Genomic DNA, 24,906 nt, shown 5'->3' on the forward strand with positions numbered 1-24,906 from the left:
ACTGATGCCCCATTATTTCCTGGATTGGCCCGCTATCCCAGCCAGGAGATAGGAGCAAAAGAAAGTTCATACCTGCTGGGGGCCTGGGAGCCAGCAGTAGTGACCCCTCCAGGCCTGTTCGTAGAGGCATCAGATCCAGGGAGAGCCTGCCTGAGAAAACTACGTGCTTTATCCTTCTCACTGCTGCCTCCAGGTACATCAGAAAAGTTTTTGCTAAAGGCAGCTTTGCCACCTGCTGAAGAGGGAGGTGAATTAACAACTTGGTCTTTGGCAGCTGGTGCTTTGCTAATCGAAGGCCCCGAGTCACCCAAACCAGACTGGAAGAACTTCTCTCGGGCTTGCTGCGTCTTGGCTGCAACAGACGTCCAAGAAGGTGATACAGCACTTTCACGCTGATCTGGTTTATTCCCAGCAGGAGGTGACTGTGGAGCATTTAGACTTCTAAAGCCAGAGCTGCTCCCAGCAAATGGCTTGGTGGAACTGGCAGAATCGGAGGTGAAAGCAATGTCTTTGCTTGCCTGGCTTGTTTGGGCCGATGCCTGTGCTGGCTTCTTGGAGGCCACCGCTTTCTGGAAAGCTCCTGAGGCATCACTGGCTGAAATGGCAGGATTGTACCCTGTGCTTCTGGCTGGCTGTTGGTGGCTGGTACAGATGTATGTCCCAGGCTCTGTCCCAGATTTGTAGGCCCCAGAGAGGAGCGTGTTCGAGCACTGTTTGCATCTATGGGCAGTTGCAAGGAAGTGTTAGGAAACATTCCCCAGGTCAGGTGAACTCAGCAAGAGCCTGCAGGGACAACTCCAGAGCCAACACAGGGGAGAAAGGGACATGGGGTACTTGTAAAGGCCATACTATCTGTTCAGTGAGGAAATGCATGCAACTCTCCTTCATGCACAATGAAGCATTCTCCATGTAAACACCAAAGAGTGAACTATTTAGATCACAGCCTGTGTCATGAAAGGTGCTGATGGCGATGAGCCAGTGCCGTGAGCTTCCCTGAGGTATGGACATTTGTACCACAAGACCATGAGAAGCCTGATGGTACCAGTAACAAGTGAACCAGGAAAGGGGCTTCCACAGAGGCATATGGTTTCTAACACTACAAATCAGGCCTACCCCACCAAGTCTGATCTGAGGAGCCTTTTTACCATCCTGGAAACTGCCTTCCTAGTCTCCAAAAGTTCACTGCAGGTAAAACACAGCAAAGCCCCTAGGTTAACAGGCTGCTGGATAAGAGAAAGGATTGCACAGCAAGTGCTGTGCTCCTTCCTGCCCAAAGAGGGGCCATGCTGACCCCCCAGCAGGAATGAACCTCTCCATCCCCCGCCAGAGCCATACCTGAAGCAGTTCCTGTGATAGAGCTTCCCATCAACCAGGTATCGCTGCACTAGGTGCACATGGTCCCCACAGATGGCACAGCTGCTGCTACGCACATTACTGCTCTCTGCCAGGACCCTTTTCTGCATAGAGGAAAGGGGAAAACTGAGAAGTGGTGGCCAACAGTATTCAATGTACACAACAGCAGTGTTAGAAAGATGCCTGGGAGGTGGGAGAGCAAGTTCCTGATCTGGGACATGCTGAATTTCTAGAGTGGGGCAGCTTCAGCTGGAGAGACCAAGATGAACTTGCCCTCAGAACTACCAACAGATTGGTGGATGGGTGCTCAGTACAGGACTTCAAGTCCCAATTTCAATCTGGCAGGACAGGGACTGGTGCCTGATTTCCTGCCGGATTATTGGCTATTCTGGAATGGTGAGGGCTACGTTCTCTCTCCTGACCAGAAATATAGGGGTCAAGGCAGCAAAGGGTTGGGTTTGGATGAACTGAATATTTCCTGGAGAAATCCCAACCACCAACAATCTAAATCAGTGTAAGGAGCCTCAACTAAAAAGCCAGCTGGTATAGTCCATCAGCAATCAATGAGATGTCTAGTCCAACCGCCGTAGGACTGAACTGCCTGTGAACAGCAGCCAAAAAGCAGTCACCTTGGGTGTGGAGTCCACCTACAATAAATATAGCCCCAGGTTTAATCCCCGGATGGGAGAGCCAGGGGCTTATACAGAGATAGTCAAGATACCACCCTCAGCTAATGGAAACCCTCATACTATGATGAGTCTCCGACTCCTCCAGAAAGGTTAAAGAGTAATGTTTTCTTACCGCTGTCACAGGAGGATTTTCCTTTGGCAGATCCTGTCCTGGCACTGCTGGTCCTGTCTTGGGAGTAGGTGGTGGATAGGCTCGTGATGGCTTTGCAGGAGCTGGCTTAACAGGTTCGGAGATAACTTTTTTCCCAGCCGGGTCCCCACTGATTTCAGAAGAGGGCCGCTTGATTCCAGACAGGCCACCGACTGGCAGGAAGGAGAGAGGAAAACTATTCGATAGAACATAGACCCAACCACCGGTGTGAAAGATAATAATATTACAGTAATGACCAAAGGTCCTGAACAGGGCCCTGTCAGGCACTAGGCAAATATGGAGTCTTTTTTTTGAAGGACCAACTCCTGGGCAAACTCCTTAGGGGGAGATAGAAGACCACCTCCCTTCAGATCGCTAGTTGTACAGCCTGGGCAAGACAATGATACTCAGCACTTCATACTACAGTATCCAAATGCCTCATAGTTGGCAAGTGAAGGCATTTGAACAGGAGGGAGGTGCTCTAATCCCCATTTTACAGATGAGAAACTAAGGCTAATTGGCTAATTGACCTGCCCACAGGAAGTCCATGGCACAGCAACCCTTCTGAGATGCCATGTAAATACCTCATTTCCTACAAAGTCCTCATAAAGCCAATAGGCTTCCCCATAAGCAGGTGGAAAAACAAAGTGATCCTTGAGAAAGGAAAACATGAGACTTCGAGACATCATGGTAGAGTCTAAGGAGAAAGAAACTATACCCCATCCTGCCCCGCTGTCTTCTCTTCTGCAGACTACATATCTGCTGCTTTGCTCTCTGCTCCCTCTCTGATCTGCCACAGACCGCACACAAAGGCTGCCTATGCCACTCGTGGTATATGTGCCACAGGCTGGCCACCTTTCAGGCAAAGGCCTGGGCCCACACAGCACACAGGAGAACAAGTCTCTTTCTCTCTTCTGTGCAGTGTGAGAAAAAGACCCCCTAAACACTGAGACAAGTGCAAGGAGAGGGAAGGGAATCGTGAATCATGGCCAAAAGTCTAGATAGGGCTAGAGAACAACTGCCTCTGCCCTCAGGAGGGGCAGGGAGAGACTCACTAAAAAGTCAGCTTTCTAGTGTAGGATAGCACCAGGGTCCTGAGTGGCAGGCCTAGGGTGAGGGTATCTCGCCCTTTAAGCCGCTGCGAGAAGGTTGCTCGTAGAGTCTTAGGGACAGGGTAGACAAGCATTTGTACGGGATGGTTTGGCTAGGGATGATCCTTCCTCAAGCAGGCCCTGGTCTAAATGACCTCCAGAGGTCCCTTCCAGCCCTATATCTCCACAAGTGATAAAGTTTCTTCATGCCTTGCCCCCATACGGAACCAGATTCCTTCAGGGCCAGAGTGTGGCTTGGCAATGAACTATTCCCTAGCCACAGTTTCCATTTTAAACAGCCCAGTGAATGATGAGATCCCTTCTCCTTCAGAAAGAGAAAGGGGTAAGAGAATAATAGGAGAGAAAAAGCCCAAATCTCAGAGCCAGACAAAAGCAGCCTCTTCTAAAGGAAACCCGGGCAGCTATCCTACCAAACAGCAAATGACATTTTACCACAGGGACAGCATTGCAGGTGACACCCAACACAGCAAAAGGTCTAGACTCCAACTACACGCTCACTTTGCACTGATTCTGCCTAATGAGTTTCCAAAACCCAGGACAGGGAAAGGAGGGATCCTGCTCTAATGTCAGCGCGTGACCTCAATAAACATCAACTGGTCCCTCGTCTCAAGCTTGCAAAACTTCATTGGAGCCTATGTAATAAACAGGATGCAGAAGGCAAAGGGTCACAGTCCGTGGAACGTGGCGCCTGCTCCTAGTCAGAGGGCACATTCCCCAGCCTGCGGTTCTGGATACGTACACCCACCCCAGCTTTCTCATTCTGTAGGACACTGGGGAGGAAAAAAAATGTGGCGTTTTAATGATGTGGTAAGGCCAGTCCCTCCAAGAATGGGAGCAAAGACCCCCAAACTGGCATGATTCCCACCATGCCGCTCAAACACATCACAGCATATTTGTCTGAATCCACGATGAAAAATGAAAACAAAGACAAGCCAAAAAAAAAAAATTAAAGTGAGGGTGGGAAGTGAAGAGAAGGGCAAGAACACTCTGCTCCTTGAAAAGTATTTTAAAAACAAGCAACGGCGGGGGGGGAAGCTTTTGCCTCCACGGCCCACCCCGAACTACTGGGTATTTCTGATTCTGATCTGTCCTCTACAGCTGGTGCACAACCTCTACCAAGTCAGGCATGTCCCTCGAGGAAAAACAGGAATTTTGTTTATTGCATTATTTCATTTTTACTAGTTTTAAACAAGGTAGAGAACAGCGCTCCTGATAAATGCCATCGAACATACTCTCCGTTACTTGAGTATAATGTTCTCTGTAGCCCTTAGGCCTGGTTTCACACTTTGGTTTTACTATAACTGTATTCTGGAGGCACTTAACGAGATGGGCTGTGAGCCCCACGGAAACAGAATCATATCAGCTGAACTTACAGTCACTACAGGAGAGAATGGACTTCTGTTTAACTGCCTTGGTTATGTCAATTTAGGCAGCAAATTTTTTACCAGTGCAGGCATATCAGTAACAGCCCTACTGTAGATGCAGTTATACTGGTACAAATGTGTTTCCAGCAGTATAACTTTGGCTACATCTATACCACAGGCTTCTGGCAGCATAGCTTCAAGGTCATGAGTATTAAGTGTGGCACTGCTGTGGCAGGGATGAACAGAAACTGCTAGTATCAGTATAGGTATATTGGCAAGCCTATCCTTTCGCTAGTAAAGCTTGCTTGGCTTGGGAAGGATGAGGCTTTTTATACTGGTACGAAGCACAACTGTGCTAACACAGTTGCATCCACAAAGCACTTAGCCAGCACTGTCTGCCAGTACTACTAGGCAGCAAAGCACTCCTGGAGTAGATAAGGCCTTCCTTTAAGTCAGTAAGTTGTTGTCCCTTTGTAAGTAAAGCTCTGAACTTGTGCAATAACCAAGGTCCTGGTGCTTGCACTACATCTCTCCAGCCTCCCACCCCTGCTAGGTGTACAGGGTTTGTTTTTTAAACCCACATGCCAGAGAGATGGATTTTAGAGCTCAATGGAAACAATGGAGATGTAAAAAGCGAGGGTCAAAAATACTGAACTTTTAGAATTAGAGAGAAAGGTTCAAGCCACAAAGCCTAAACTGAAGTGTAGAGTTCAGACCCTGCCTCTTCCCTCACCTGCCCGTGGGCACTGCCCAAATTCAGTGGGTTTTAAACCTGGGGCAGGTGATAGAGGAAGCAATGGAGCCAGTGACAGCGCTCTCTCCCAGAGAGTCATAAAGAAGTAGGGCTGGAAGGGAGCTCTGGAAGTCATCTAGCCCAACCTCTTGCCTGAAGCAGGATCATCCCTATCCAAACCATCCTACGCTCCTCCATCATTTGGTGGGCAACTGTAAATCCTCTGGATCATGGCGTGTGCGTAAGATGGATTTATCAGGCACCTGACTAGACCTCATCTAGCCTCTTAGTAAAACTACTGTCCCTCCTGAGCCAACACAAGGCATAGTCCCTTCCCCTGTATGCTCACTACTTTCTACCTTTCCTCTTAATTCTCACCCCTCCTCTCCCACTGCCACATTGGCCCTGTCACACAACTCTACACACCTACTCATATACACGCTCATCCCTCCCACCTGGTGCTGGTTCATTCCCTCCCCACTGTCCAGTTCCCTAATCCAGAAACCACCATATGTGCTTCCATTACACTGAACCAGTGCTGAAAACCCTACTGCCTCAGTCCTTCCCCAGCTATGTAGAGAGAAGATGGACACCTGCCAGGGCCTGGTTTACCTATGCCTTCCTTAGCCCAAAGACAGATTTTGCACCCTGAGAGTCCCTAGCTTCCCTTCACAGAAGTCAGTCTGAGGACTAGTGAACACTCAGTCCGCGCATCAGAACAGACTCACCTCTCCTTAGTTCCTGTTTCTGCATGGATGGTGCATGTACAAAGGCAAAAAGATTGTCTTTGTTTGTCCACCTGATCTGCTGGATGGCTGACAGCTTTCCCTCTCCAGATTTCTGGGAGTGGATGTAAGCACAAGGGGGTCCAGAAGACCCAGCAAAGTAGGGGGAGCAGGTACTCACTAGGCGATCGTCCATGGAAATAGTTATAATACTGGGAGACGTATGTGAGGATGCTCAGCCTGTCGGGCACCTTCAGTGCTACCATATCCTCAGCGTCCAGCAAGGCAGGGATCCCCAGCTGCTCTTCAGCCACTTGAAATGCCTGCAGTGGGAACACAGGGAGCAAGGGTCTGTCCCAGCACAGTCAATGGAGACGCTCTATGTCAGGAGAAACCAACTCAAGACAAAGCAGCACCAGAGCAAATAGGGCCCTCCTGGAAGAGAACTCTACCAAGGAACAGCTGCACTAGCTTAACTCCTATATCACGTGGCTGTTACAGGAGCCAGCTGAGTCATGGCTTCCAGCCATGAAACGGAGACGGGCAGAAAGCCAAAAATCCTGCCTGCCAAGCTGGTCTTAACTTGCTTCATCAGAACTCACCTGGGTTTCCCCTGCTCTTCCTCCCGTCTGTCTCCGTTTGCGGTTGCGCATGGACAAGAGGCCCAGGAGAAAAAGACATGGCAGCCCAGGTTTCCAAGCATGGCTTGGCCATTTCCAGCCTACCTGGGATAGTCCCAGTGGCAGTAAGGTGGTAGGTGGCTGGACTTGGCTTACTAGGCCTTTAACTTCCAAAGCATTTTACAACCATTGCACCTCCGGCAAAGGGCATGTGATCCCCTATCTGATAGCGGGAAAACGCCAGGCTATAAAACGAAGCCACATGTCCAAGGCCACAGGAGGAGCCAGTTTTAGAGGCAGAATAAGCATCATGTTTTGCTGGCTCCCCAGTCTATGTTCAGATCACGCGGTTGTAAGTAATACCAGCCACTTCTGGACTGTCAAACATACAAGACATTTAGGACAAAAGTTCTTCCCAGGGCTACCCTAGGCACTGCTGCCACTGGACAAAGGCAAGGTAAGCAGCAAGGAGCTACTTTCTTCCAAGACTGAAGAGGAGACTTTATTAGAGTAAGGAAGAGAGTAATCTGCCTAGGGCCACTCTGACTCTCAGATTCACTTGGCTTTTGCCAAGGTCCTTCCCCACCCCTCCTCCTCCCTGGTTTCCCAGGAACTGTTTCGCCTTCAAAATACCAGTGTGTCAATGAGATAGCAGCACTCCAGAGAACACAGACGTGGGAAGGAGACAGCAGAGAACAAGAGTGAAAGTGCTAAAGACGCTAATTCTGTTGGAGCCCTTCTTGCCTCAGCTTGGACACAAGAATATAATGGGCCTGATGTATAAGCCAGTGACCCCTGTTTAGAAGAAACAAACAGCCACTATGCTTCAGTATTAGAATTACCATTTTTTCCACTGGGTCTCTCCAAGAACACTCTTAACTATACAGATGTAGAACAGGCTTCCAGCCAATTAGCCGTGGCAGCGTCACCCTGGCCCGCAGCCCAGCCTGGCACATGGCTCTTCTTGCAACCAGGTAGAAGTGATGTCAATGTACAGCTTGGATGGCCCCCGCATTAGCCCCGGCTGTATTGAGCGCTCCCATCTTCTCCTTGGATTCAGGGTATTCTCCGTAGGCTTGAAGGAATGCTCTCTGGCCATGGGCTGCAGAGGCCCTGTGCCCTGCTGGGATATAGGAGAACTGCCCAGACTTTCCCAGCAGGCAGTTGCATGCTTGTGGCATACAAAAGAAGGTACAGATGCAACTGGGTTTATGAGAAATAAATCCAAGTGTTACAGGAATACTATTGTGCTCCCTAGAAACTGGGCCTTTGACTTTCTCACTGCCATCGTTCTCTGCAGCCCATGGAAGTTTCTCCATCTTAGTACCAAGGTCTGCACTGCAGTGGCCATTAATGGAGACAAGTGGGGGTTAAACAACCACCAACACCTACTTCTCTTGCACTGTTTTTACCAGGAGAGTTCAAGGACTTTTACTAGGGAAATAAGTGCCAATATTCGAATTTCACAAAGCGGGAGGTAATATAACTTGCCAGGCCAATGACAGAGCTGGGCACAGAGCCTAGGTCTCCCAAGTCTCTGTCTGGTGCTACATGCATTACCCCTGTCTGTCTCCCAAAAGGAGCAAAGGAAAGCACAAACAAATACATGTCTTCAGTCTCCCTTCTCCTCCCTTTCCAAGTTCCAGGGACAAAAGCAGCCCCCCCACCCTTTTTTTTTTTGGCTTGGATGAACAAAAAAATCCTTCCTCAGCTCAAAACCTTATATGGCAAGTTTCAGCCTGGAATGGATTTTTCCAGTTGAGCAATAAAGCCCCTGAAAAAGACGTTTTTGAGCAGCAGAAGCTGAACAATAGCAGATGAAAATGCTCTGCAAAAAAATTACACCCTTCCCTGTCCCATGAACAGTCACAAAATCCAAGAACACAAGCAGAAAAAGTCAGGCAGGCAGCGTAGGGAGACAGGGATAAAAGGCTACTTGGAGCCCTGTTATCACAGGGGGCATGTTAAAAATGTCATTGGAGGAGAGAGACAGGTAGTTAACCGTGTTCGTCTGAAGTCATGCAGAAGGCACAACACATTTGCACCTTATGAATTAATCCAAATCAGAGGTGCATAAGCTTTTGTAAGCAGCAGCTTACTTTCTGATGAAGTCAGCCACTGCTTATGCATCCCTGTTTCAGTTAGTCTGCACTGGAGGGGAGAGCCTGAATCAATTAAGCCTACCTTAGGTCATCTACCTAGCACAGGTAACCAACAGCAGCAAAACCAGTGACAGTGACAGCTAACCAGTGAAGGAAGAAAGAGGACAGATGAAAGAGAAGATGATGAGGAAACCAACACTAAGGAAGAGAGAAAGATGGATACATCCCGGAAGCGAGAGGGAGATGGTATGGAGTACACAGAAGCGCTTCCATTAACAGAACCAACTGTGATGGCTTCTACAGTTCGTTTCACAAGACAGACAGACAGCAAAGCTACCCCACAAAATGAGAAAGATCAGCCACACACAGAAGTTAATAGCTCTCCAGTGCTTCAAAGCATCCTTCCCAAGACAGAGCCCTTTGGGCAGACAACCCACCCACAACTGCCCAGGGCCCTGGCATACAGGCATCCTGATGTGAATGTAAACTGTGGAGTTGCAGCTGTCCCAGGTGCCTCTGTGAAGCAGAGGCTAGCACCCAGGCACCCCCAATAAGCAAGGTGTGAATGGGGATAAAAGAAACAGAAAGGGAGAGCGAGGGGGTCACAGAAAGAGGAGGGCTAAGATGGTGAAATGAAAGGACCGCGATTTCCCATCTCATGCAATCCCCGAGTGCTGACAGTGCCCTGTCGAGAGCTGCTGCAGACTGGATATTCTCCAAATATATCAGCCCACTCTTAACAAGTCTCCTCTAGTTTTTCTTTCTACAATCTAGTGCAAGGGTGGGCAAGATGTGGCCCACCAGGCCATTCTATCTGGCCCACAGGGCCCCTAACAATTTTAGAAAATTAGTATTTATCTGCCCCTGGCTGCCTGTCATGCGGCCCTCTGTGGCTTGCCGAAACTCAGTAGGTGGCCCTCCACCTGAAATAATTGCCCACCCCAATCTAGTATTACGGCCCTTCACATCTATCCTCAAAATAGAGGCAAAAAGGCTGCCTCTTTCTTTTCTGCACCAAGAGGAGGGTGGAGAGGGACACAATGCAATGCCTAAAATCCAAATTAAAAACAAAAAAAATCTGAATTAAAAACAAAAATATCCCCCAGCCTCTGTCATTTTTGCTCCCAGCCAGAGGCTTGGCTATGCCTCATCAGCCAGCCACACTCTCCCTCCCTTCACACCATGGCTTTCACACTCTCTTGCTCCGTCCCTCCCATGCACAACACCCCTTGTGCTCACACCCTGTTCATAGCACATGGGGGAGGGTCTAAAAGAAAGGTGGGTGAGAACATAGGGACAGAGTTACTGGCCCTACACAGCAACCAGGAAAGCACTGCTGCACTTCCAGATGCAGAGCTTGTGACAGCCAGCAAGTGGTTAAAAGGACTCAGGCTCCTTAAACTCTGAAGAGAACAAGCTGCGGGTTTGTTCCTATCCCAGCTCACTCCAAGGGGCCGATAGGCAGCATGGGCTGGTGCCAGGCAGCAACAGCTGAACCTTCATCCTCTCTTTTTCTGGGGAAGGAAGGGAAAATTCCTTTCTTCAATCGCTCATCCCACGCTTGGCTCCTGACTCCAGCGCAGGGAGTGGGTGGGTGGCCTGAGATCCAGCCCTCCCTGGAGGGACAACGGAAGCTGCAGAGCCATCCTGAAGTAGCACATTTGTGAAAGCCAGAGGCCCCAGGACCCCACTGCCTCTCAGCGGCTCATAATTGTTCAGGGCTCAGGGTACAGAGAGTCTCAGATGGTTCCTGCTACCTCTCTCAAACCCTACTCTGGTCTCCAAGAAACACATGGTCAGGATATTAAAGCCTCTCCCTCAACCTCCAGCCTTTTTGCCTTGGTCTCTGGAGCCTCCCCTCCCAGGCAGGCAGAATCCTTGTTCTGACCCCAACAAGCAAGTCAACATCTGCCCTACAGACACCTTGGGGACAAGAGGGCCACCATCCCCACAAAGCCTCTTTGAGGCATGGAGCAGGAGCAAGTCAACTCAGAGGGGACAGGAGGAGGATTCCTTGTAGCAGTATTCCTACTAAATAGCCAGCAGCAAGGAAGAACTCAGTCATCCCTTTATTTTTCTGGGATAGCTCCCATTCTCCTGCCCTCACCTGGTGATCTCCACCATCTCTGAAGGCCCTGACATATCACAGCTACTTTCTACCTGAAGCCAACTCACTGCCAGGGCCAGGCTGGGGTTACAGGATTATTGTCCTGCCTCCTTCTTCCCCTCTACCCCAACCCCACCCCATTATACAGTGGCAATCCCAGGAGCACAGCCCTAAAAGATGTGGATTCATGGAGCATCAATGCACACTGCCATTAAACCACCGGGCCGGCCTTGTTCTCAACACCACATTCAAGGCTCTTCTTCTGGTTACAGTTGTGGCTGTGGCCATGTCAGATGCAGGGAGCTGAATGAAATGTGGCATTTTTTAAATGACTTTCATCCAAGGATCTTGGCAAGCAGCATAGGAAAGCTTCCCCCTGCAAAAGGAACCACTGAGGATGGAGCAATTCATAGTATGTTGCACTGCACAAGCTGTTCCCCATTTTCATTGTTAATGGAGGGCTGGCAGAGCACTCTGCTCCGCATAAGCCAGACACAATGCAGGGGAGCAATGGGGAGCAATGCAGTGGCTCCCCTAAAAAACCTAGTTCCCACACACGGGTATCAATACACAACCAGTAAAGAAACCTAAATGGCTGCCGGGTACTTTAAAATAGCCAGATCACTTTAGCAACCACTTTCAAACAGCAAATTAGATGCATACAGAATGAGCCAAAGGGGTTGGAAGCACATCATGCTCAATGTAGTTCATGTGTCAGGTTTGCTAGTTAACTGGAATCTGATCTATGCATGGGTAAGCATTCAGAGCACACCATGCTACAGGGCAAAACAGTCCGGGACAGAGCAGGTCAGGGGTAATAACAGGCATAAAAGGGTTAATGCCACTTACCAACTTGTTGTTCTCATAGACATTCTCTTTGCTGAGGGAGTTGAAGTTTCTGCAACACAGAAAAAGGAGATCTTTTATTATTTTGGTGATCTAGAGTGTCCTGCCTCAATGCCAGCTTCCCACGCCCCTTGGAGTCCGATTCACTGGGAGGTGGCCTGGGGGATGAACCCCAGCAGGTTTTATCCACGATTCCAGATGGACAAGGACCTGCAACAGGGAACTCTCATAAGGCCAGCGGTGTTCGGTGGAACCTGCCAGCACAGCCATCTGCGAGAACATTTCTGGCTCACCCTGCCATCCAGTGCCTGCTTCCTTACCCTCAGGCGTGCAGAGGGGGCTATGCCAAGCCCCTGCATAAAGCCAAGGGTTCTGCGGCAAGAGAGAGAGGTGAAGACTTCCTTCATCCCTTCATAGAGCCCTGGCTCCTTCCCCATTTCACCAGACACCTGAGGCCAGACAGATCACAGCATCTGCCAGGAACAGCACTTCCCCAAACAATGGCACATAGGACCCGGTCCCTCCCTCAGACTTGCCAGTCCCTGAACGACTTCCTACATCAGAGGAGGCCCGGCTGTGGTGCTCCCTTCTTCAAGGCTTTGCTCAAATGGTTGCAAATCTCATGAACTTCTTGAGACCACAGGAGTCACGTACATCATAGAAGCAGCTGGTCCAAGTCGGTCCACTTAGACTAAAAAAGCATCAGTCAATCTGGAGATCTCATTCACATCCACCAATGAGGCCACTCAGCCCAGACGCAGACACTAACCTATCTGATTCCAGTTTTGTAACCAGTTGCTTACAAATATAAGAAGTGCCATATCGTGTCAGACCAGTGGTCTATCTAGCCCAGTATGCTGTCTCTAACAGTGGCAGAAATGGATGCTGTAGAGGCAGAGCACTGAATCGGATATCTCTAGGATGACCTATTCCCTATTCAGTATGCTCCTTGGCATCCACTGTAGTCCTTACGCACTGCCACTAGGACATTACGGGGTTGCAGAACTAAAGCAAAATGTTTACAGCAGAGAGGACACATGAATTAATCAGGAGGGTAAAAAGAAGAAATATTTGTGTGATTTTTTTTTTGCAGAGTTATAAACCAATTGCTTGGATTTCCTCAAGCTCTTAAGCAGCCTCCTTTTAAAAAAACCCAAAAAAACCACCATCCATTTTTCATCTAACTTCAAGGGAACAAAGCACAACCATATGAGAAATCCAGGATAAAGCTTACTCCCAATTCATGGTACGAATATACAAGTTTGCCCCACAACACAAGATCCTTTGCACAAACTTCACTGAAAATAAGGGATAAGCTGTGTTTCTTATTTACTTAATACAGAATGCAGGTCGTTAAGCACCAAATAAGAGAGGTTTATTAATAAGTGAAAAGCAATGGCCACGTTCCAAAAAGGCAGGAAGATTCATCCTTCGGTGAACAGGGGTTTGAAAACAGCCAATCATTTGTTTCAGGTTTCAAAATGATCCAACTACATTTTCTTTGAAATCATTTCCTTTCATCAGTGCCGCAAACTGTCACCATATCTCTGCTCAACACGTCTAGATCAAGAATGCCTATTTCCATGGCACAGCTGAGCAATCACCCATGGGAACTGGTAAGCTGAATGGAGTGAGAACCAATGAAGAAATCCCAACTATAAAATCAGGCAAGACTTACAAAGCCATTCCCCTCTCTCCTTGTCCAAATGGACTCCTGACTTGGGGCTTTCCTTTTAAACCATTGTCTTGAGGCAGGAATAATGAAAATAATGATAAGGAGTCTCAACACATCATGACACTCATTAAAATCATCCTGCTTCATCCCAGACAAACCAAACAAAACCATCTTCCTATTATCAAGAAAGGGTATTTTAGTGCCTAAAAGCTTGTCCAACATCTCTCCCTATTACTGAGTTTGTCCAATAAAAGATATTACCAAATGCATCTTGTTTCTTGCATATTCCCTGGACCATTACAGCTACAGCAGCACTATAGGACTACTGTACATCCGCCTACCATTCATGTCCCTGGGACAAAGAACATGGGTGGCCCATGGGTACAACTTTAACACCCTGCATGCATGGGCAGTTCTATACCATGCAAGATGCCAGCATGAAGAGCTAGCTCTCCCTTCCCTGCAGGCTGTTTGCTACTCACAATCAAAGAGCCGCATGGATAAATTTAGGTTAAACACTAAAGGGAAACTTTCCCTAACAGCAGAATCTGTCAGACCAGATTAATCCCTCAAGGGGAGACTTATCACTTGAATCATTTAAGAATACAATGCAGGGAAAAGTCTGGGCCTCGCAGGCTTTGGACAAGATGACCTAACAGTTGTTTTCCAACTCTGGTCTCTGTTTTTAAGGACACACAACATAGGTTTTTGAGGACACTGAGAAAAAAGCAAACAGTAGCAGCTTAAGCATAAGGTCTTTTTGCAGGGAGTCCAGGTAGGCTGGACTGGCGATGGAAAGGCACTGCAGCACTGGGACAAATCCAGGCTTTGCTCTGTATCGTTCAACCTGTCTAGGCACAGCTGTGGGGCGTGCACAGAAATTACCAGTGCCAGAGGTTTAAAATAGTGCTAAATAAATTAAATTTCAGTCTCAGCTATGCTTTGTCCCCACTGCTTCAATCCCTTGCATTTTTGGATACTGTGACACTAAGAGTAGATGAATCAAATTTGGGATGGAAGCAAGAGGTAAAAGTTCAGGTCTCTCTAATGAGGGGCATTTAAGAAATCTCCTTCATTTCTCTCTGAACAGAACCTGTACAGTCAGGTTGGCTGCTGTTTCCACCTTAAGACCCCCCACAGTTGTTCGTCTCCCTATTGCAGAACAGATCCCTCATCAGCTAGTCACACGAATTAGATGACATATAATATTTCCTCAGGGAGCTGACTTGCTAATGCTCTTTTTAGTCCGTTATAGCAATTGTCCTCTGGATCAATAGAACCATAATCCTCAGGAAGCAAAGTTAAAACAATGGGAAAACTAAATCAGAGCCTGAGATTTCTCCACTGAAGAGACACAGGCAACTCTGTTAATGGGGAGGGTGGAGAAACATTTGTCCGGCCCTTCAGGAAATCCTGGGATGGCAAAAGAGAACGAAAAGGAGTTTGTATGGGAGCCTGTACCCACAGCTTTTCCTGAGGGCACAAGCTCTTCCCTGAGCAGAGAGGCAGCCTGTGCCCCTGCGCCGCATGAGCAATCTGCTGCCACAGCCCTGCCGCCTCCACGGGGCTGCAGCTCGTCCCGTCTCAGAGTCCCTCCCCAGCACAGGTGTTTCCTTAGGAAGACTCCCGGCTGCTCCTTCAACTCAGCCAGCGGATCTACCGACGCAGCACGATCCCACAGCTGCTCGCCGCGGCCAAGGGCAGAAGCTGCCCGTGGGGAAGGTCAGGATGACCTTAAGTGGCTCAGCTTTGCGCGTCTTTCTACCTTGTTCCCTAGGAGCAGCAGGTCGTGCTCTGTGGAGCCATGTGCCTATAGCAGCACAACCCTTGCGCAGGCCTGCAGATATAAGCCCAGCCTGTTCCACCAGCGGCAGCTTCAGCCTTATGCCACTGCAGACAAGCGGCTTGTGCACGCCCACCAGCCCACAACCTTCCCAAACTCTCAACCACAAAGTCACACACAGGCCAGCTCAAGACCATGTAATTGCAGACGAAAGAGGAGCTGCACACTTTCTGCAAAGCTTTACTTTGCCTCAGGCCTCTGAAAAGCCTAGGGCGAGTCCCCTACAGAGGCAGGTGAAGCGCAATTTGCACACCCCTGAACTGCAGCCCACGCCCATCCTCCAGCCTGCAGAGGACAAAAGGTCAGATATAGAAAGGGACTGAGATATCCAAGTTCTGCCTAAATCCATAACTGTGATCCAGAAAACCCCCCCATATGATTCCTGCCAAACCCTGCAGGCACTGAAAGTCCCCAGAGAGCTCCAGATTTGAGCTTAAAAGTTCCCCAAATACCTGAAGTCTCAGGTCTCCACATACCCAGAAGCCCACGGTCTTGATTGCACTGCACAGCTCGACTCCTACTTCACACAAAAGTCCCGTCGGGATCCATGAATGGGGCATCCCCATCTCTCCCCTGTGGACTCTACTTGGGAGGCGTTCCTCAATCCGCAAAAAATACAGTGGCTGCCAATGCCTCTTCCACCTGCATGTGATGGGATGGTGCCACCCCCAGCCCCTCCTGTTGAAGCCTGCTCAGTTATGGAGAAGGATGCAAAATACAGGAACAGCCCTTGGAGCCAGGACTGCAACCCAGGCCTTCCCTCTCGCAGGTGCCCGAGGTAACAAAGAGGCTCCAGTCCTTCTCACTCTTACTCCCCTTCTCAGGGCAACACATCTTCAACTCTTCTAGGTAGAATCAGCCTCAATAGAAAGGGTCGAGAACGACTGCCCGCACCTTTGGACACCCTGACGTCAGGCACTTGGGATACCTGTGCGAGTCCTCTCGGGCAGAGAGGAGTACAAAACGTGTAAGTCTTCCGCATCCTAAGTGCACTAACCACGAGGCTATCATGAAAGCAGAGGGACTCTTCACTGTTTTAAAAGAAAAGAGTGAGCCCTGCTCACTAGTTGAAGGAAAAGTCACAGGCACTTCCCAAACAGGGAGGGCTTAAGGTAGGAATCACTAGTGAAGGAAGGCATTGAAGACTCAGCAGGGCAGGATTTCAGACCCACCCCATTCTCGGAGTTTCTCTATCACTAGCTCTTGGCAGCTCCACACAGCACAATCGTGTGTGCTGCACCTTGCACCCCACACGCGTGCAAGGAGCCTGGTCACCAAACTCTAGGCTCTGTGCTCTGCTTGGGCCCAGATGCCCAGGAGGCACTGCGATGTTCAGAGCTGCTGTGCTTCACTCCTTTCTTGACCCAGCCCAAAGGGAGTTGGTGTCTGGGAGTGCTACGGCTTATTGATTTCAGTGCTGGCAAGCAGGTTGTTCAGACAGGCTGGGCAAGTAAAAGCAAATAGTCTGGCTCTGTGTACTGCTAAGCAAACTCACCGTGGTTCTCAAACTCCAGGGTAGTTACCCCCGGGCCGACCCGCACACCAAAGTCCGGAGTCCCCAGTTACAGTCACCTGTGTCTGTCCTGCAGCGCTACCCACTCCACTCCTATCTGCAGGATCTACGTACAGACCCCGCCCTGCTGCCCAGGTTTGCCTGATCTCACTAGCCGATGATAACCGTGCAAACCTTTCCTGAAGAAGTGCAGGCAACACTCAAGAGATCCTCAGTTCCAGTCACCTAATGCTACTCAGCCTCTAGTGTTCAAAGGATTTCAGACCCATTCAAAATTCCCACACAGGGGAAGTCATGCCATTTCACAACCTGGGAAAGAACAATATCCACAGGCTGAAAGGGAGAGGGAGGGGAAGAAAGAGCTTAATCAAAACCTTGCCAGCAAAACTTCTCCACAACATCTGGAGCTAATAGAGCTAAAGAGAGAGCTCAGTTCCTTGGTTTTCTGATTTACTTTTTGGGATAGACTGTCAGAAACCCCCAATGTGGCCAATGGCATTGCCTTCAGTGGTCGATGCCAAGGTTACAAACACCACAGCTCGTATCTTAGATATCATACCAACAAGGAAAGTTCCCTTTCTCTGACAAGCAATCACTTAATACTCTGGCTTTGTTCCTCAGCCATCAATGAACTCAAGCATCTCTGAGATGCTGTGAAAGGGCATGTTGGGGGATGACAAGAAGTGTTCCTTTGTTGGGATGAAAGGAAACTGAATTTTCCTGTTTGTTCAGCCCTGTATTACTTTTTTTATCAAAGTCCAATCTGCCCTAGAGTCCTGGAGCGACTGGGAAACGCAGTTCTGACCATAAGCAGCCTGCCACGGGCTCTGATAACACAGAACTGACATCAGCTACTTCAAAAGTTATCCTATTCGCCATATGCTCTCTGGCAGGAAACAGGAAGAGTTTTAAAAAAAAAAGAGAGAGAGAAAGATACCAGACTCCAGACCCCAGAATAGAAACAGATTAACACAAAGGTTTGCCGCCTGCTGAAGTGTCCTGAAGCAAGCAGCACCCTTTCCTGCATATCCCACCAGTCCGGAGATGTCACCTGCCTAGGTCGGGAGAGAAAAACCCAGCGTTACAACATTCTCCCTGCTGCTGCTGCTGCTCTGTAAGCGGTCTGTGTGCACAAGCAAGCTCTGTCGCAAGCATACAGCGCTCTCCAAATACCAATTATCCCACTCTAGTTTTACTTCCAAAGCCTTGCCCTTAAATCTCCTACTAGGATCTTTCCCAGAAACAGCAGGAGAAATTACTTCAGGCCCCCCGTGATGAACGACACAAATGCATGTCTCGGTGGAGGTGGAACTGGGACTAGCCACCCGGATCAAGGACAACAAGAAGTCCTTTTTTAAATACATAGGGAGCAAAAAGAAGGTACCGGGTAACGTGGGGCCTCTGCAAGACATGCTGGGAAATCTGGTCATCACACCAGATGACAAAGATAACCTATTTAACAATTTCTTTGCCTCCATTTTCCTGAACAGGGACCGGATCAGCCCCCCCCCCGCCCCCCCTCAGGCCCCAGGGGAGGCGCACCCAGGCCAGGGAGGATCTCCTCGGGGAACTTCTGGAGGGACTGGATGTGTTTAAAATCAGCTGTTCCGAACGATGTCCACCCCCGAGTGCTGAGGGAATTAGCTGAGGCCATTGCGGGACCCCTGGCACGGCTGTACGAGCACTCGTGGTGCTCTGGTGTGGTGCCAGAGGACTGGAAGAGGGCCAGTGTGGTTCCCATCTTCAAAAAAAGAGAGGAAGGAGGACCTGGGGAACTATAGGCCAGTCAGTCTTACCTCGATCCTGGGCAAGCTTTTTGAGAAAATTATTCTGACACATGTCTACGAGGGGCCGGCAGAGGAGATTATGCTTAGGGGCAACCAACACGGGTTCATTAGCGGCAGGTCCCGTCAGACCAACCGGGTGGCCTTCTACAACCAGGTCACCAAATCCTTAGACGCAGGGGTAGCAGCGGACGTAGTCTTTCTGGACTTTCGGAAGGCCTTCGACACCGTCTCTCACCCTGTTCTCATTAAGAAACTGGGGGCTGTGGTGTTGACACTCACACAGTCAGATGGGTCACCAACTGGCTGGAGGGCCGCACCCAGAGCGTGGTGGTGGACGGGTCTTATTCGACCTGGAGGGACGTGGGCAGTGGGGTCCCCCAGGGCTCGGTCCTCGGGCCCGCGCTGTTCAACATCTTCACCAGTGACTTGGATGCCTGTTCAAATTCGCAGACAACACTAAGATGTGGGGGGATGTGGGCACACTAGAAGGGAGGAATAGGCTGCAATCGGACCTAGACAGGTGACAGGGTGGGCGGATGAGAACAGGATGGGATTCATCACCAACAAGTGCAAGGTGCTGCACCTGGGAGGAAGAACCAGCAGCATACCTACAGGCTGGGGAACTCCCTTCTCATTGGGGCAGAGGCAGAAAAGGATCTGGGCGTCATCATTGACTCCAAGATGAACATGGGCCGGCAGTGTGGGGACGCAGTCAGGAAGGCCAACCGCACCTTGTCATGCATCCACAGACGCATCTCAAGCAGGTCCAAGGAGGTGATCCTCCCCCTCTATGCGGCACTGGTCAGGCCGCAGTTGGAGGACTGCGCCCAGTTCTGGGTGTCGCACTGCAGGAGGGATGTGGACAGCATGGAGAGGGTCCAGAGGCCACTCACATGATCCGGGGGCAGCAGGGCAGGCCCTATGAGGAGAGGCGGCGGGACCTGAGCCTGTTCAGCCTCCACAAGAGAAGGCTGAGGGGGATCTAGTGGCCTGTTACAAACTAGTCTGAGGGGACCAGCAGGCACTGGGGGATCCCTGTTCCCCCGAGCATGACCAGGAATAAAGGTCACAAGCTGGCAGAGGGTAGATTCAGACTAGACGTTAGGAGGCGCGACTTCACGGTCAGGGTGGCTAGGATCTGGAACCAACTTCCAAGGGAAGTGGTGCAGGCTCCTACCCTGGGGGTCTTGAAGAGGAGGTTAGATGGACACCTTGCTGGGGTCGTGTGACCCCAGTACTCTTTCCTGCCATGGCAGGGGGTCAGACTCAATTATCTGCTCAGGTCCCTTCTGACCCGACCAACTATGAAACTATGCACAACCCACCTCCCTGCTAGCAATTCACCTGAGAAACGGTCCAGCATGCTCGAGTGGACTTTACAAACTCTGTTTTACTGAGAATGTGAAGGAATACCCGGGCCATTAACTCAGAGGTACCTGTGACCACCTACAATCACAACTGCCACCTGTCAAAAGGCATGACTTCCTTCCAGCAGCACTGTGCCCTGCTTCATTGCGTTTCTCTGCTCAAATTCACACAAGCAACACGATCAGAGCTGAAAGTCTTATCATTTACAGCCCTGTGCTCATCTGTCTGAGGAGGTCCATATCTGAAATAGGGTTGGTCGCAGCTAGGCAAAAAGCTTCCAGAAGTTGCTGAACAGCAGTTTAGCAAAAACACAGAGAAATCCCAAGGAACATTTTCCAAGTAGCTCTAATGAAGAAGAATATTTAAAATGCATCTGCCCACTGCTCTAGGCAGATAGCCTAAGACTTATACACCACCCGGCAGGACTTTTCAGAGCTGAGCCCCTGCCTGTAATCCCTGAGCATCCAGGTTTGTAATGGTGGGACGTGCAAAGCCAGCCAGGACTTGGCACGGTTTTTTGTGAGCGTTTGCTGTTCAAATAAACCCTTCTCCCCACGTTTCCCATCTTACTGACTCCAAATAATAGAAAGGAAAGGAAACCTTGGGAGTCATGCAGAGAGCCTCTAAGACAGCAAATAAGGAAATATGGCTGGAAATGCATAGGGTTACACCAGGGCACCTGATCAAAGAAAAGAGAAAAGAGTAAACTTCAGAAAAGGGAGCAGGAGAGTGGGCTGTTACTTATGCTACAGCTGGGGCTACTTCCCAGCACAGTTCACAGAAATATATGGCGGGGGAAGAGACAGTGGTTGCTTCTTTGGATTTTCATAAGGATTTGATTTTTTAAATACTTTATTCAGGGGTTCAGGGGTACAACAATGGTGGCCGCTTGCAAGCGAAAGCACCAACAACTTACTACCAACCCAAAAACGAGATCGGACAAGTCTCTTTGTCCTCGGATCCAGAACCCAAATTGGGCAAGGGAATTCATGCCCACCCAAGTATTACAAAGAGATCCGAGCCACAGCCCGTCCGCAAAAGTGCGTCCCACGCACCCCAAATCCCGGGCCAAAAGCAAAACCCCCGGGCCAACCAAACCACCCACACATCACACCGTGACAGACACCTTCGCTGCATTTCACGTCGTGTCTCACATGCTACGCGGTTGGCGTGCCGGCCACACAGTCCTAACCGATTCAGACCCTGCTCCATCCCCTCATACACGTCCCAAAGCCTTCAACTTCCACCCAAAAGAGAGCAAAAAGGCAGCCTGGCGAGGGCCCAGGACGCGGCAGAGCTGGAAGTCGCAGTTCAACCCCGAGCCAGCCCGGTCGCCCAGACCGGTCATGACATCAGAGCGCGTATTTGAGACGGCCATCCTCCACCCGGCACAGCGCGCCCTCCAGGGCCCAGCGCGCCTCAAAGGCGGGCAGGATTTTCATAAGGAAGAACACACCTGTAGGAGAGATCTCCACAAGCAAAACCTAGCCGGCAGAGAGCAAGGGAGGCAGAGCTGAAGGACCTGCGGGAAGCCAGAATCATACAACACAAAGCCTGTCCTCCACCAGGTGAATACGTCCCTGCTCAAGGCCCAAATCAATATTGCAGGGAAACCTTCTCTGTGCCACCTCACTTCATTCTCCCTCTTCTCCTACCAGCTCCAAAGTAAAAAAGCACCCAGAACACCACAGCATGGGCAGCAGGGACTCCTGGTGGCTCCAGGGCCAACTTTAAGTATTGGGCCCCAATTTGCCAGAGATAATGATTTTTTGTTGTTGCGCTTCGTTTCATTTTTGGGCCCCCTTTCTGTCTGGGCCCCGGGGCGGCCACCCAGGTCACCCATGCCTGTGTCCGGCCCTGATGGGTCCTGCCACGCAAGAGAGACGTGTCCCTCTAAAAAGTTCTTGGGACAAGGTGTTAAGCAACTCCAGCCTTCAGGAAACGAGCTTCTGCGCACAACGAAGGCACGGGGAGCGGACAGTACCGTGTCTCATAGGACCAGGCTCTAAATGTGGAAACAAGCAATTTGCAGCCGTCCAGGTGCTGCTAAAATGCTGTCCGGGCCCCTCCTGCCTTAACAAAGAGCTCCTCTGAAAGCAGACACTCTCCCCGTCTCCATGGGGAGGAGGAGAGGTCACACAGGCTCTCTCCAAAGCAGCTCCTATAAAACTTCCCCGGGAGAGGAGAAGCCTGCCTGGAAAATCCCAGGGCTGTTTTTAAAGTTGTGTTTTCTTGAACCAGCATCTACTTCCCGGCTAATAAGTGACGGACTTGCCGTTTGGCTCAGCATGGAAAGCAGAGCCTAAGCAAACATTAACTGCCGAAGAAGGAAACATTCCCGGGCCGGTGTTTAAACTGGTTTTGCAACAGAAGGGCCGCGGTTTTAAGTGTTTACAGCTCAGCCACAGCCTTTCCCAACCAGAGCAAGAGGAGAGAGGAATAAAAGAAAAATAAACGTGCAAATGGGAAGAGAGAAGCCATTTGCTGGGAGGTTTTCAGCTGTGCGCTGGCACGGCGCTCCGGACCCGGCTCACGACCAAGCGGGGCATCCAGCCCAGCACCCTGCCCGGTGCCACACGCCGCCGGGTGCTGCCCGAGCTGCTGCGCTCAGCCCCGGCTGGAGCCGAAACCCGGGTTTACAGACCGCTTGACTGCGGCTGGGGAAGAAAGCAGGCAGCGAAGCCAGGGAGCCTCTCCGGGGCTGCAGGACCGCCCTCCGCCATCCCCCGGGGCCGGTACTCACAGCAGCTCGGGCCGGTGGCGGTGCAGGATGGCGCAGAAGGCCAGCCCGTCGCGGAACGAGGTGGTCATGTTGGTGATGCTCACGTCCCGGTAGCCCTCGCACTGCTGCTTGCACCACAGCTGCAGGTTCTTGATGGCTGCCATGCTCGTGCCCCCCGGCGCCGCGCCGCACCGCGCCGCTCCGACTCCGGCGCGACTCCGGCGCCGCCCCGCCGCAGGCCCCGCCCCGCCCCCGCCCCCGCCGTCCGCGCCGCCCCGCGGTCACCGTGGCAACGAGGAGGCGAGCCGGGGTGGCGCTCGTGCTTCCCGCGTGCCGGCCGGGAGCAGCCTGAGGTGACTGCTCTCCGGGGCAGTGTTTCATAACCTAAGTAGCAAGTGCCCCCTAACTCCTGAAAACGTTAGCAAGTATCCCGGTCTCCAGGGGGTTTTATATTTGCAGACTAATGTGTGCCATGTGTTGGAAGAAGGGCTGTGTCTGCAAGGCCGTGACACGACAGATGTCTGATCCGGAGCGCGGAGGGGTTGCCACCTTTCCCGCCGGGGGTGCAAAGGCAAGAGGCGACGCTGGCCCCAGATAGGAGGGTTGAACCCCGTGCGGCGCGCCAACTTCTTTGCCATAGTTTTGAGAGGGAAAGCGGGTGAGAGAGAAAGTGTTGGGGCACCCACGTACCCGCAGGGGTACGCACACCGCAGGCTGAGAAACGATGCTCCGGGGTGCTTGGAGAGGGATGGTCCTGCCTCCAGGAGAGGCTTGGACTAAAGAGTGGTGCTCACCCTTCTTTTTTGCACGGGCAGCCCTCGACTTGCAACGCTTCGAGTTGCAACGTTTCAACGTTTCGCACTTACAACCATGAACGACGCGTGCCCCCAGAGGGTGGGGGTGGCGACCGCTGGCAGCATCGGTGGCAGCAGGCGGCAACTGGTAACCACCTGGAGATGCCGCTGACAGTGCTGGGGGGCAAGTGCTGAGCACCTCCAAGTGACGTCGGGGTGCACCACCAATCTCAGGGTGCACGTGCACCTGCTACACGTTGCCAATGCCTACAACCTTGATAAATTGGCACCATTTCAACTTTCTGGCATCAGTTTCGACTTTATGACACTTGATCTGATGCCACGCCAGCAAATATGTTTGCTGTGCCACCCGTCTCCCTGGAGAACATCTGTCCAAACTGCCTTGGACACTTTCTTTAAGAAAGCAGACAAGACTCCAGAAAACCTGCAGCCAGGACTCCTGAGGAAACTCCAGCCAAGAGCCCTTCAAAAAAGTCCAGACAAGTCACCTCAAAAAAGTCTTTCCAAATCAATATGATTGCTATTTACAATATAAATACATTAATGTAGCTATATTACTCATCTACAGTTGACTGAGTACAAAATTCTGGGTTATTTTTGGTGAAAATAGGGTATGGGGCCTTGGTTCAGGAACCAACTCCCCATTTATAATAATTGTTTCCTATGAGAAAATCGGTTCTGAGTTGCAACGTTTTGACTTAAAATGCAGTTTTTAGGAACCAATTGTGTCAAAAGTCCGAGGACTGCCTGTACTGGAACCCATTGGTAAAGATCAATGGCCAGTCCCGACCCATAGCCCCCTGCCAGGGAAAACCCATGCTTTCCTGTGTTCTTCTGGGACATGCTAGGGACACTTTCAAATATTCTTGAGACCCAATTTTGGGTCACAACCCCTGGATTGAGAAACACTGGACTAAATGACCTCTGGGGGTCCCTTCTAGCCTGACTTCTCTGTGATTCTAGGGGCAGCAGATGGGGAGGGACAGGCTCAGGGCAGCAGAGATGTGCAGGCCAGGGATCGTACCCCTGCTACTCAAGCCACCCTAGAAAAGAACAGTGGTCCCAGGCCATGACTCGACTTCCTGGCTCCCTGCTGATCTGGCCAAGAGAGCCTCATCTCAGAGGAATGGGCAGGAGCAGAGGGTTGAGCCTGAACTGTATAAAATGCCCCCGCACAAAGGCAGGGGGGCTTTGTGGAGGCAAAGTCTGGAGTTAGCCTCCGACCAGGAGGATTCTGAGAGCCCGGAGACCTGACCACCCCGTAGTGAGCATGTCTCTGTATTCCCTGCTTGTGTAGCTGCTCCTGGTCCTGTTGCCTGGTTGATAATATCCCCCCAAAAACAGTGTATCCTTTGGAAGAGCTTACTTTGGCTTTTCTCATGCTTCTCCAAATAAAATAAAT

At 50.6% G+C, this 24,906-nt stretch overlaps 1 protein-coding gene across 1 annotated transcript in view; it reads right to left on the reverse strand.

The window, feature by feature from the left end:
* The window catches only part of MICALL2 (MICAL like 2), a 37,831-nt gene extending 14,925 nt beyond the window's left edge, over positions 1-22,906 (reverse strand). Inside the window, exons 1-6 of the mRNA XM_090024208.1 lie at positions 22,711-22,906; positions 11,785-11,833; positions 6,288-6,429; positions 2,155-2,345; positions 1,336-1,457; positions 73-720 (exon numbers count right to left, since the gene is read on the reverse strand). Of these exons, the coding sequence (XP_089880334.1) occupies positions 73-720; positions 1,336-1,457; positions 2,155-2,345; positions 6,288-6,429; positions 11,785-11,833; positions 22,711-22,853 (1,295 nt within the window). The 5' untranslated portion in view covers positions 22,854-22,906. The remainder of the gene's footprint in view (positions 1-72; positions 721-1,335; positions 1,458-2,154; positions 2,346-6,287; positions 6,430-11,784; positions 11,834-22,710) is intronic.
* Positions 22,907-24,906: the final 2,000 nt, after the last annotated feature.

This window comes from Crocodylus siamensis, chromosome 12, assembly GCF_052110815.1.
Source record: "Crocodylus siamensis isolate JL-2025a chromosome 12, ASM5211081v1, whole genome shotgun sequence".
NCBI classification, from domain to species: domain Eukaryota; kingdom Metazoa; phylum Chordata; order Crocodylia; family Crocodylidae; genus Crocodylus; species Crocodylus siamensis.